Source organism: Equus caballus, chromosome 7 (genome assembly GCF_041296265.1).
Source record: "Equus caballus isolate H_3958 breed thoroughbred chromosome 7, TB-T2T, whole genome shotgun sequence".
NCBI lineage: Eukaryota > Metazoa > Chordata > Mammalia > Perissodactyla > Equidae > Equus > Equus caballus.
The window spans coordinates 43,146,460-43,159,586 of NC_091690.1; the positions used below are offsets into that span (position 1 = coordinate 43,146,460).

The 13,127-nt window shown below is 40.1% G+C and overlaps 1 protein-coding gene across 25 annotated transcripts in view; it reads left to right on the forward strand.

Moving 5' to 3' along the window:
* The window catches only part of GLB1L3 (galactosidase beta 1 like 3), a 74,822-nt gene that overhangs the window by 41,558 nt on the left and 20,137 nt on the right, over positions 1-13,127 (forward strand). For 12 of the 25 annotated variants that reach the window (XR_011440909.1, XR_011440907.1, XR_011440906.1 and 9 more), the window contains 8 exons: positions 1,029-1,166; positions 1,771-1,851; positions 2,530-2,636; positions 3,471-3,611; positions 3,932-4,003; positions 4,462-4,540; positions 5,005-5,092; positions 5,401-5,512. Coding sequence is in view for 20 of the 25 variants with exons in the window: in XM_070273950.1 (XP_070130051.1) it covers positions 1,029-1,166; positions 1,771-1,851; positions 2,530-2,636; positions 3,471-3,611; positions 3,932-4,003; positions 4,462-4,540; positions 5,005-5,092; positions 5,401-5,512 (818 nt within the window). In the remaining 5 variants the exon portion in view is untranslated. Of the gene's footprint in view, positions 1-1,028; positions 1,167-1,770; positions 1,852-2,529; positions 2,637-3,470; positions 3,612-3,931; positions 4,004-4,461; positions 4,541-5,004; positions 5,093-5,400; positions 5,513-13,127 lie in introns of those variants that run through there. The other 13 variants (XM_070273944.1, XM_070273956.1, XM_070273945.1 and 10 more) reach the window with 4 other exon arrangements.

Consider the following 13,127-nt stretch of genomic DNA (forward strand, 5'->3'; position numbering starts at 1 on the left):
GAGCTTGTAATTTAGTGGAGTTGACAGATGATTAAGAAGTAAAATAATCAATATAGAATTCTACATCTGCAAGTGTTTGGAAGTAAACAAACAGGAGGCAGTGATAGGAAAGCTAGGGCCGACCTGCAGAGGGAAGACCAGGTGGTCATGGACAGGGTCCCTATCATTATTATGAAAACAAGTTCACTTGTGCCTGAAGTAAAGAAAACTGTTGAAAAGTACTCAGTAACTAGAAGACCCTGCTTTGAGCTGAAAAATAGAAAAAAAAAAAAAAGGCCACCACCACTACCATCCAACAGCAGTTTTCTGATCACTCTCATGTCAGGCTCTCTGCCGTGTTTCCACATACGTTCTCTCATCAGTTAATTCTCTCACCAGTCCCATGATGGAGTAGCAATTAGGACCTTCACTTAACAGATAAGGAAGCAGAGGCTCTGAGAGAGCAGACAGCCTATCTGAGGTCATACAAATAGGACAGAGCACAGCCAGGGCAGAATCCCACATCTAACTCACTTTTCACCACCCTGCTCCCTATTATGGCTGGGGGAAAGATGGTCATACCTGTAAAATCATGGTGACAAAACGAGTTTCTGTGGCTAAAGATTGAGAACAGCCACTCATGGACTAGTACATTGATTCTAAACCAGTGTCCCTAGACATTGCCCAAGAAAGTAGCAAGTGTACACTAATTATTTGTACAATTTCAAAAAAGTTTAATGAACATTAGAAATTTAAGTGACATAAAGGTTCTTAGGCTATTATTTAATACATGTAGCTTAGAGTCAAATTATGTCCATACTCTGGGAAAAATAATTTTTAAAAAGGCTCTTAGTATTGACAAGACTTGGTTTCCTAGAGTAGTTCTGGCCAATTCCACCTATTTTCTAGTTAGAATCCTAGTGGAGGGTGAAGGACCAAACAATGAAGTTGATTGTGGGGCCAGGTTGGGAATGATAAGATTTCGCCACAGACTTCTGTCCTCTCTTAATTTTTAATTTTCTATACGTCCTCATCTTTTTACTCTACAGATGTTAAGAACACCGTGTCTGAATTTATCAAATTTGAGATCTCCTTCAACGTATATATGTTCCACGGTGGAACCAACTTTGGTTTCATAAACGGGGCCATAAATTTTGTGAAGCACGCTGGTGTCGTCACTAGCTATGGCAAGTGTTCACTCGTATGGTCACCTCCCAGCACAGGTGTCATTGGAGCTTCACAGATGAGCCTCCAAAAGCAAGTTCTGGCATTATTGGGTTCTTGACCTATAATCTATACTGAGCATTGAGGATTTTCCTTTCTTCTGTGATGTTCGTAATGTCCCTCACAGGCTGTCGTTGCACTAGACTGGGCTGCCTGTGACCTAGAGCTCTGCTTCAGTCATTGCATACACTGTGCACCCCTTGACTTGAACCTTCCAAGAGAGACAGAATGCAAGTGGTGATTGCCATACGGGCACCATTAGGCACAGCTGGGCAGTCCAGATTGAGGAAAGAAGAGAGTGCCCATTAGAAAGTGACACAGAAGGATAAGCCCAGCGTCAGGACAGCCTCAGATCTCAGGCAGGCTTGTGGGGAATGTCCCTAGATTGGCATTAATGTCCCTAAATTGCATTCCCACATGGCAGCCTGGGATGGACTGGGCCAGGGGGCAGGGAAGATGTGTCTTCTCTCTCCTCTGGTGGTCCTGGCCCATTTCATGCAGAAGTGCTGAAACAGGGCCTGTTGTGGAGGATTACCTGGCCTATGACAGCGCCCTGGTGTCTTGCAGACTATGATGCTGTGCTCACAGAGGCCGGGGATTACACAAAGAAATATTTCAAGCTTCGAAAACTCTTTGGATCCATCTTAGGTACTCAGCAGCCATTTCAATTTGAGGGGTGGTCCTCCTCGTGAAGTGGAAGGCTGAGAGAGGGAAATCCTTCCCTCTCTGGGCAGAAGCCTAATGGAGCACTTAAGAGCAAGCGCAATCTTAAATTCAAATCCTGGTTTCCCACTTCAAAGCTGTGTGATTTTGCATGAGTGTTTTTAAGCCCCTTAAGCCTCAGTTTCTTCATTGAAACACTAAGACAGTGATACTCATCCCCTTTAATGATTGTGCAGATTAAGTAAGTTAGTATTTGTAAAACTGTTAGTATGCTGTATGACATAATACCCTCATATATAAAAGCAAAAATTGTTCTATTTAATTCTATTTAAATGAAGTTAATTAACCATCTACTATGTACTAGAAAGTAGATAAGCACCAGCATTGCCAAAAGGCTTAAGGCAGTTCTTGCTCCCTAAGAACCCTCCGCCTGAATGAACAATGTCACCCCTTAGAGGTCTGTGCATACAAAATGGCTCCAATTTAGTCACTATTGCTTTTTCGTCGCTCTTCGGAAAGTGTACCCACGTGCTGGGTTGGTACCTGTTTCTCTCGTTGGCTCTGGGATATGAGAGCTCATGGATAGGGAAGGGGAGGATTGGAGATATAACTCGGAGCAGTTATTTCAGGCACTTCTCGCCCCATGGCCCATTTTCATTGCAGCAGTTCCCCTGCCCCCCTTACCTGAACTCACTCCCAAGGCTGTGTATCCTTCTACGAGATCATCCCATTACTTGCCACTGTGGGATGTCCTACAGTACTTAGATGAGGTGAGTACTGCCTGGGCACTGGAATAGGGGGTGGCCATTGGAGACTTGGGGGAGAAGGCCTTGGACTGTGGAATAGAGATTCCTTCAAGAGCTTTTTGTTAAGTGTGGAAACTCATCCTCTGTATTTCATCCGAATTTAGAACTGTGGGACAAGAACCATAAGCTTCCTCTGGGTGGACTGGGAAGGGGTTTGAGCTTGAAGAGTGAGTCAGGATAAGGGGAGAAGCAGGATGTTAGAGGATCCTATTGCCCATCTCAGATGAATCCATCTGGTGAATGCTCTTGTGTGGGACTGCATGATCCAAATGGGAAAGGCTGCTGAGTTTCTGACTCCTCTTCACCATTAACTAGGCCAAATGACAGAAATTCTTTGCGTCCCTGCTCTCCTTTTAAAATTAGATTACTTGTCCCCTTTTGGAGAAAGGTGAAAATTGTTTGAAAAATATTAACTCTTGAATTCATTTTGTTTTCACCTCGCTATTGCTGTTTTAGATAAAAAGTAGTGACTGGCATGTTGTAGATGCTAAATAAATGTTTACTTAGTGCATAATTCTTTGCTCAACTTCAGTCACTTCAGAATATAACTTATTTACTCTGTCAATTCTCATGATTACAGCAATTGTTCCCTTTACCATGCTCCCACCATCCTCTGAGTGTTTTGGTCAGTGGAGACATAAAGGACAAGAGCATGATCACATAGCATCTGTTTTAGTAGTTCTCATCCAAAGAACTCTTGGGGACAGTTAGGAGGTAGAAGAAAAAATGACAAGGCTCTTAGAAGTATCCCGACTTCTCATCACCCTGGCTCCTGTTTCTGCCATGTCTCTCTCCTAGCCAGTCATGTCTAAAATGCCAGTCAGCATGGAGAATCTTCCTATAAACAATGGAAATGGTCAGTCCTATGGATTAGTCCTTTATGAGACTCCCATCTGCTCTGGAGGGCAGCTTCATGCCCATGTTCGAGATGTAGCACAGGTAGGGGCCAGCAGGCTGTCTGTGGAGGTAAGCAGACGTGTAGCCTAACTCTGCTATTGGGGAGGGCAGTTACTCACTGGTCAAATTTACTATTTGAAAGTAATTTTAAGCACCTACTGTGTGTGAGGCATTGAGAATATAAAGTCAAACCAAAGATTCTTGCTTTCTGCTTTATCACAACTTAAGTCTATTGGGGCCTCCCTGTCAGCTTCTAGGCATCTGTGAGCACCAAGGCTAGACACTTCCTTCATAATGACCTCCTCCCTAAACCAGAGCCTCTCTTCTTCCTTTCTGATCTGATCCTTGCTCTTCTTTTGAAGGTGTTTTTGAATGAGACAACAATAGGAATACTGGATGATAGTATTCGGAACTTGAAGATTCCTGAAGTCAAGGTATGTAATTCAAGAGTCTAGGTGCTGCCCTAGACCTCTGAATCAAAGGCAAACATAGCCTAGTCCTGAAATAGACGGCCACTTTTCTCTAGCATGACGCTTTGGTTCGCAGCAGGAACTGTTTAGGGCTCTAAGCAGAACAGCATCTCTCAGACCCAGGTACAGCGGAGCTGTAGCATACATGCTTCTGTGTGAATGGAACTTCCCCATTGAGCCCTTGAGTGACTTCTCTGAAAGGCACTGCTGAATCTCTCTGCATTTCCTAAAGGCAGACCAGAAGAGGAAAGGAAAGATTGAGTATGGAACAGGAACACAGAGAGGGAGGACAGCTGGGCTCTGGAGCCTCCTTTTATCCCATTTGCTTGTCTTTCCATCTGGGACTCATAGAAAAGAATGGTTTCTAGAGTAAAAACCCTACATGGACTTGTAGTCTCCATGAGCTGGTCTGTCCCTGGTAGGAATGTCAACTTCTAAGGATCCTGGTGGAGAATCAAGGACGAGTCAATTTTTCATGGAAAATTCAAAATCAGCAGAAAGGTAGGCTCTAGACCTGAGAAACAGGCTCTAATCTCTCTTCATGTTTCCTTGGATCCTAAGATTGGGATTATGTGGGGATTAGAAGGAAAAAAATGAGCCCCTCAGGCAGTGGGATACCTAGGTCCTGGGACCAAAGATGCAAGCTCCTTCCTTCTCCCTTGTTCTGCCTTCTCTAGTTTTCCAGGGTATGAAAGTAGTGCAATTGTGTTGAGTCCTGGCTTGTCCTAGAGCAGGGCCCAGTCTCCTTTTGGGAATTTCAGGGCAAGTTCTGATACCAACTAGGGACCTTTCTTGGTAGTATGGAAACATACAACAAGAAACTTTCAATCATAGCAGCTCAGACAAGTGTTTGCCTTTATGGCTGAGCCCTTGTCACAAGGTATATATGGGCTGCATTTCTTTGTTTAGATACTGGAGAATATCCAGTCTCTGTCCATATTCTCTTTCCTACCTCCCACCTGCAGGATTAACTGGACCTGTTACCATCAATAACATTTCCCTGGAGGGTTTTACTATCTATTCTCTGGAAATGAAAATGAGCTTCTTCAAGAGGTGTGTTCCTACTTAACGCCCAATAGATCCTTTGAGCGATCAGGGGACTTAGAGATTCCAAACTCTTCACTTTGCAGATGAAGAGCCCATGATTCAGAGAACTGAAGTGATTTACTCAGGATTGTAGAGTGCTTTGGAATCAGTACTAGAACTTTAGAACAAGTCTTCTGATTCCAATTTTATTGCTTTTAGTCTAAAACATCTCACTGAATCAGAATCCTAGTTCTGCATGGGAACTCTAGGGTCAATATCAGGACTGGAGTTGGGAAGGGGCTTTCCTCTCCCTCAAGGCATGGCCCTTCTTCCAGGCTCCGCTATGTCCCCTGGAGGCCTGTCCCAAACAGCTACTCAGGCCCTGCCTTCTACCGTGCTACACTGAGGGCTGGCTCTTCTCCCAAGGACACCTTCCTGAGACTACTGGTAAGTGAGTTGCCCTCATCTCCTTGGTGCCTGCCCCAAACACCTATACTTTTTAAAGAGTCTTGAAGCAAAGCTATAGTGTTCCTGGCAGGAATACATCCCTTTCTTCTTTCTTTTTCTCCCAACCTTTCTCAATCATCCTAATTTATCATTGTTTAAAAAATAATCCATCAAAACACAATGGAAAAATTCAAATAATAACAAGATGTAAACAGCAAACACTGGAAGTTCTCCTTCAAACCCACTCCCATTCCAATTCCTCTCTTCTCGGAACTAAGTATCATGAAGTCTATGTGATTTCATATGTAACTTTGCCTAAACACATACACAATTACACTAATGGGAGCATTCTATAAATTATATTCTGCAACTTGTTTTTTTTGAGGGGGTTAATTTTTAACTAGTATATCTTTTTATGTATAAACACACATAGATAAATGCACAAAATATGAACGTACAGATCAATAAATATCTCAAAGTCAACACCATAGAATTACCATTGAGAAAAAAAATATATTGTCAGCAACCCTTCAAATCACTGTCTCCCCTTCTCCCTAAAAGGTAGCCATTATCTTGACTTCTAATACTAATTCAGCGTTTTCTCCTTTGATTTCATGTAAATTGCATTACATAGTATGTCTTCTTTTTTTAAATTTTATTGAGGTGATATTGCCTTTTAATATTGTGTAAACTTCAGGTGTACATTGTTATATTTCAGTTTCTGTATAGACTGCATCGTGTTCACCACCCATAGTCTAGTTTTTATCCGTCACCATACACATGTACCCCTATACCACTTAAACCCTCCCCCCAACCCCTTTTCCTCTGATAACCACTAATCTGTTATCCTTATGTATGTGTTTGTTTGTTTACCTTCCACATATGAGTGAAATCATATGGTATTTGTCTTTCTCTGTCCGACTTATTTTGCTTAGCATAATACCTTCAAGGTCCATCCATGTGGTTTCAAATGGCAAGATTTTGTCTTTTTTTTTTTTGCAGCTGAGTAGTATTCCATTGTGTATATATATATATATCACATCTTCTTTATCTGTTCATCTGTTGATGGGCACTTGGGTTGCTGCCACATCTTGGCTACTGTGAATAATGCTGCAGTGAACATAGGGGTGTATAAATCTTTTAAAATTGTTGATTTCGTGTTCTTTGGATAATACCCAGTAGTGGAATAGCTGGATCATATGGTATTTCTATTTTTAGTTTTTTGAGAAATCTCTATACTGTTTTCCATAGTTGCTGTGCCAGTTTACATTCCCACCGGCAGTGTATGAGGGTTCCCTTTTCTCCACATCCTCTCCAACACTTATTTCTTGTTAGTTATAGTCATTCTCATGGGTATAAGGTGATATTCCATTGTAGTTTTGATTTGCGCTTCCCTAATAATTAGTGATTAGTGATGTTTAACATCTTTTCATGTGCCTGTTGGCCATCTGTATATCTTCTTTGGAAAAATGTCTGTTCAGATCCTCTGCCCATTTTTTGATCAGGTTCATTTTTTTGTTGTTGAGTTGTATGAATTATTTATATATTTTGGAAATTAACCTCTTGTTGGATATATGATTTGCAAAAATTTTATCCAAGTTGGTGAATGTCTTTTCATTTTGTTGATGGTTTCCTTTGCTTTTCAGAAGCTTCTTAATCTGATGAAGTCCCACTTATTTATTTTTTCTTTTGTTTGCCTTGCCTGAGTAGACATGGTATTCGAAAAGGTGCTGCTAAGACTGATGTCAAAGAGTATACTGCCTATGTTTTCTTCTAAGAGTTTTATGGTTTCAGATCTTACATTCAAGTCTTTAATCCATTTTGAGTTAATTTTTTTGTGTGGTGTAAGATAATGCTCTACTTTTATTCTTTTGCATGTGGCTGTCCAGGTTTCCCAACACCATTTATTGAAGAGACTTTCTTTTCTCCATTGTATGTTCTTGGCTTCTTTGTCAAAGATGAGCTGTCCATAGACGCGTGGTTTTATTTCTGGGTTCTCAATGCTGTTCTATTGATCTGGCGTCTGTTTTTCTGCCAATACCATGCTGTTTTGATTACTACAGCTTTGTTGTATAATTTGAATTCAGGGAGTGTGATACTTCCAAATTTGTTCTTTTTCCTTGGGATTGTGTTGGCTATTTTGGGTCTTTTGTTGTTCCATATAGATTTCAGGATTCTTTTGTTCTATTTCCATGAAGAATGCCATTGGGATTCTGATTGGGATTTCATTGAATCTGAGGATTGTTTTAGGTAATATGGAAATTTTTACTATGCTTATTTTTCCCATCAATTAGCATGTAATATCTTTTCATTTCTGTATGTCTTCTTCGATTTCCTTCAATAACGTCTTATAGTTTTCAGTATATAGGTCTTTCACCTCCTTGGATAAATTTATTCCTACATATTTTATTCTTTGTGTTGCAATTTTAAATGGGCTTATATTCTTAACTTCACTTTCTGCTAGTTCGTTATTAATGTATAGAAATGTAACTGATTTTTGTATGTTGATTTTGTATATTGAAACTTTACTGTGTTTGTTGATTCTTTCTAATAGTTTTCTGGTGGTTTCGTTAGGGTTTTCTGTATATAGAGTCATGTCATCCACAAATAATGAGAATTTCACTTTTTCCTTTCCAATCTGATCCCTTTTATTTCTTTTTCTTGACTCATTGCTCTGTCTAAAACTTCTAGTACTGCGTCAAATAAGAGTGGCAAGAGTGGGCACCCTTGTCTTCTTCCTGTTCTCAGAGGAAAGGCTTTCAGTTTTTTATCACTGAGTATGATGTTGGCTGTGGGTTTGTCAAATATGGCCTTTATTATGTTGAGGTACTTTCCTTCTATACCCCCCCTTTTTTTTTGCTGAGGAAAATTTTCCCTGAGCTAACATGTGTTGCCAATCTTCCTCTTTTTGCTTGAGGAAGATTAGCCCTGAGCTAACATGTGTGCCAATATTCCTCTAATTTGTATGTGAGTTGCTGCCACAGTATGGCTGAAGGTGGTGTAGGTCTCTGCTGGGATCTGAACCCATGAACCTGGGCCACTGAAGCAGTGTACCAAACTTAACCACTTATGCCATGGGCCCACCAGAATCTATACCAATTTTATTTAGAATTTTTATCATAAATGGATGTTAGTTCTTGTCAAATGCTTTCTCTACATCTATTGAGATGATCGTGTGAATTTTACTCTTCATTTTGTTAATGTGGTGTATCACATTGATTGATTTGCAGATGTTGAACCATCCCTGCATCCCTGGAATAAATCCCACTTGATCATGGTGTATGATCCTTTTAATGTAGTATTGTATTCGATTTGCTAATATTTTGTTGAGGATTTTTACATCTATATTCATCAGCGATATTGGCCTGTAATTTGCCTTTTTTGTGTTGTCCTTGTCTGGTTTTGGGATCAGGGTAATGTTGGCCTCATAAAATGCATTAGGAAGCATCCTGTCCTCTTCAGTTTTTGGAAGAGTTTGAGAAGGATAGGAATTAAGTCTTCTTTGAGTGTTTGGCTGAATTCACCAGAAAAGCCATTTGGTCCTGGACTTTTGTTTTTTGAGAGGTTTTAGATTACTGTTTCAAGCTCTTTGCTTGTGATTGGTCTATTCAGAGTCTCTATTTCTTCTTGGTTCAGGTTTGGGAGATTGTATTATTCTAAGAATTTATCCATTTCTTCTGCGTTATCCAGTTTGTTGGTGCATAGCTCTTCATAATACTCTCTTATAATCTTGTGGTGTCTATTGTAATTTCTCCTCTTTCACTTCTGATTTTATTTATTTGAGTCTTCTCTCTTTCTTTTTTAGTGAGTCTGGCTAAGGAGTTGTCAATTTCATTTATTTTCTCAAAGAATCAGGTCTTAGTTTCATTGATCCTGTCTATTGTTTTTTCAGTCTCTATTTCAATTATTCCTGTTCTTTTTTTTTTATCTTGAGGAAGATTGTCCCTGAGCTAACATCTGTGCCAATCTTCCTCTATTTTATATGTGGGATGCTGCCACAGCATGGCTTGATGAGCAGTGTGTAGGTCCATGCCTGGGGTCAGAACCCATGAAACCTGGGCTGCTGAGTGGAGCATGCAAACTTAACCATTATGCCACTGGGCCAGCACTCCTGCTCTGACTTTTATTATTTCCTTTCTTCTACTGACTTTGGGCTTTGTTTGTTCTTTTTCTGGTTCTTCAGGTGTAGGGTAAGCTTGTCTATTTGAGATTTTTCTTGTTTCTTGAGGTAGGCCTGTATTGTTATAAATTTCCCTCTTAATACTGTTTTTCTACATCCCATAAGTTTTGGTATGTTGTATTTTCATTTTTATTTGTCTCTTTGTATTTTTTATTTCTCCTTTGATTTCTTCACTGATCCAAAAGTTGTTCAGTAGCTTGTAGCTTAGTCTCCACGTTTTTGTGACTCTCTCAGCTTTTTCTTGTAGTTGACTTCTAGTTTGATAGCATTGTGGTTGAAAAAGGTGCTTGATATGATTTCAGACTTCTTAAATTTATTGAGGCTTGCTTTGTTTCCCAACATATGGTATATCTTTGAGAATGCTCCATGTGCACTTGAGAAGAATGTATATTCTGCTGTTTGTGGATGGAATGTTCTATGTATATCTCTTAAGTCAATCTGGTCTAGTGTTTCATGTAAGGCCACTGTTTCCTTGTTGACTTTCTGTCTGGATGCTCTATCTATTGTGTTGGTGTCAATTTCTCCCTTTAGTTCTGTTAATAGTTGCTTTATATACTTTGGTGTTCCTGTGTTAGGTGCATATATATTAATAAATGTATGTCTCCTTGGTGGAATCTCCCTTTTATCGTTATATATTGTCTATCTTTTTCTCTCATTATCTTTCTTTTCTTTAATTCTGCTTTGTCTGATGTAATTATGGCTACACTCACTTTCTTTTGCTTGCTATTTGTTTGCAGTGTCACCCTTAACTCTGAGCCTATGTTTGCCTTTAGAGCTGAGATGTCTTTTCTAGAGGCAGAGTATTGTTGGGTCTGTTTTTTGATCCATCCAGCCACTCTGTGTCTTTTGATTGGTGAATTCAATCTATTTAGATTTAGAGTGGTTATTCATATATGAGAGCTTAATACTGCCATTTTATCTTTTGCTTTATGGTTGTTCTATTTTTCTATTGTTTGTTTTCACTTGTATTTCTGTCTGCCATTTCAGTTTGTTGGTTTCCTGTGATGGTTTTCTCTTTATTTATGATTTGTGACTCCTGATTCTTTGCTTTGTGGTTAACATGAGGTTTGTTTAATAGATCTCATAGATGAGAAAGTCCATTTTCTGATATTCTCTTATCTCTATTAGCCTAAGCAAGTTCCATCCCTTCCGCTTCCCCTTCTATGTTTTGCTTGTCACAAATTATTCTTTGTTGTTGTGAGTTTGTGACCATTTTTGATGCTTTCTTTCTCTTTACCGTTTACTTTTTGTTTGCTAACCTGTTTTGATATAGAGCTGAAATTTTCTGATTTCGTCTGTCTATTTATCTCCTTGCTCAAAGCTTTGTAAACCTTTGCCCTTTTATTTCAGGTAGAAGGGCTCCCTTCATCATTTCTTATAAGGCAGGTCTAGTGGTAATGAACTCTCTCAGCTTTTGCTTGTCTGGAAAAGCTTTCATTTCTTTGTCATTATCTGAAGGATAATTTCACTGGATAGAGTATTTTTGGCTGACAGTTTTTGTCTTTCAGTATTTTGTATATATCATTCCACTCTCTCCTAGCCTGTAAGGTTTCTGCTGAGAAATCTTCTGAAAGCCGGGAGTTCCTTTGCAGCTTACTTTTTCTCTCTTGTTGCCCTTAATACTTTTTCTTTGTCATTGACCTTTTATTGTTGTTGTCATTAAGGAATATTTGCCCTGAGCTAACATCCACTGCTCTTTTTGGATGTGAGCCACTGCCACAGCAGGCTACTGATTGGTGAGTCATGTAGGTATGCACCTGGGTAACAAACCTGGGCCACTGAAGCAGAGCATGCCAAATGTAACCACTAGACCACTGGGGCTGGCTCTGTCATTGACTTTTGATAGTTTTAGTATTGTATGCCTTGGAGAAGGTCTTTTTGGATTGATGTAATTAGGAGTTCTATTGGCTTCATGTATTTGCATTTGCAGTTCTTTCCCTAGGTTTGGGAAGTTCTCAGCTATTATTTCTTTGAATAAGCTCTCTGCTCCTTTCTTCCTCTGGGATATTTATAATCCTTATGTTACTTTTCCTAATTGAGTCAGATATTTCTGAAAGAATTTCTTCACTTTTTAAAAATCTTAGTTCTCTCCCCTCCTCCACCTCAATCATTTCTAGGTTTCTACCTTGAAGCTCACTGATTCTCTTTTCCATAAAGTCTGCTCTATTTTTTATGCTCTCTACATTAATTTTTATCCCATTAATTGTGTTCTTCACCTTCAGAATTTTTGGGGTATTTTTTAAGCTTCAATCTCTTTGGTGATGTATTCTTTCTATTCATTAATTTTATTCCTGAGCTTATTGAAGTGTCTTTCTGAGTTTTCTTGTAGGTCATCGAGTTTCTTCATGACAGCTAATTTGAATTCTCTGTCAGTCAGATTGTAATCTGTGACTTCAAGTTTGGTTTCTGGAGAGCTATCATTCTCCTTCTGTTCTTCCATGTTATTGTTTTTCACGGTGCTTGGTGAATTGATCCTTTACTGGCACATTTGTGGTAGTAACCACCTTTCTCATTTGGGTGAGGCTTTGGTTACTTTAGTTCTGAGCTGCATCTGGTTGTATTTGAGACCCTGCACTTTCCACCCTCCACTGCCTCCTTGTGCTGCTTGTGCCTCTGAGGTTGCTGGTGCCTTGCTGCTTTTGTTGTTGCTGAAGTTGCAAGTGTTGCCACCAAGGTCACCAGGCTGTGAGCACTTCTGCAGCTTCCAGGGTCACCTGGGTCTCTTGTCCCCCACTTACTCTCTGTGAGCTCTCCATGGGCTCAGTGCTGCTTCCTTATGCACCACTTGCACTACTGCTCCTGGGTTGTCTTGGAGTGCTGGCAGCACTGCTGCAAGGAGTCATGGCTTCACAGGTGTTGCTGTTGCTGTTGGGGGCCCAGGTTCTTGTAGGCAGCCACTGCTTTTGGTAGAGCCACTGGTGGGGGGGGTGCCACCACTGGGGTTCAGGCCTCAGGTCCTGCTGTGGTTCCTGAAGCCTCAGGCCACAGGTGCCTCCTGCCACTGCTAGGGGAGGCGTAGGGGCTAAGCTGCAAGTGTTGTTGCTGGCCCTGCAGTCTCTGGTCACTGGCACTTGCTGGTGTGCTTTTTAAATTTTTTTTTAATTGAGTTTATGATAGTTTACAATCTTGTGAAATTTCAGTTGTACATTATTGTTATTCATGTTGTAGGTGCACCCCTTCACCCTTTGTGCCCACTCTGCATCCCCCTTTCCCCTGGTAGCCCCTAATCTGTTCTCTTTGTCCACATGTTTAAATTCCTCATATAAGTGGAGTCATACAGAGATTGTCCTTATCTGTCTGGCTTATTTCACTTAACATAATTCCCTCAAGGTCCATCCATGTTGTTGTGAATGGGATAATTTTATTCTTTTTTTATGGCTGAGTAATATTCCATTGTATATACATACACCATATCTTCTTTATCCAATCTTCAGT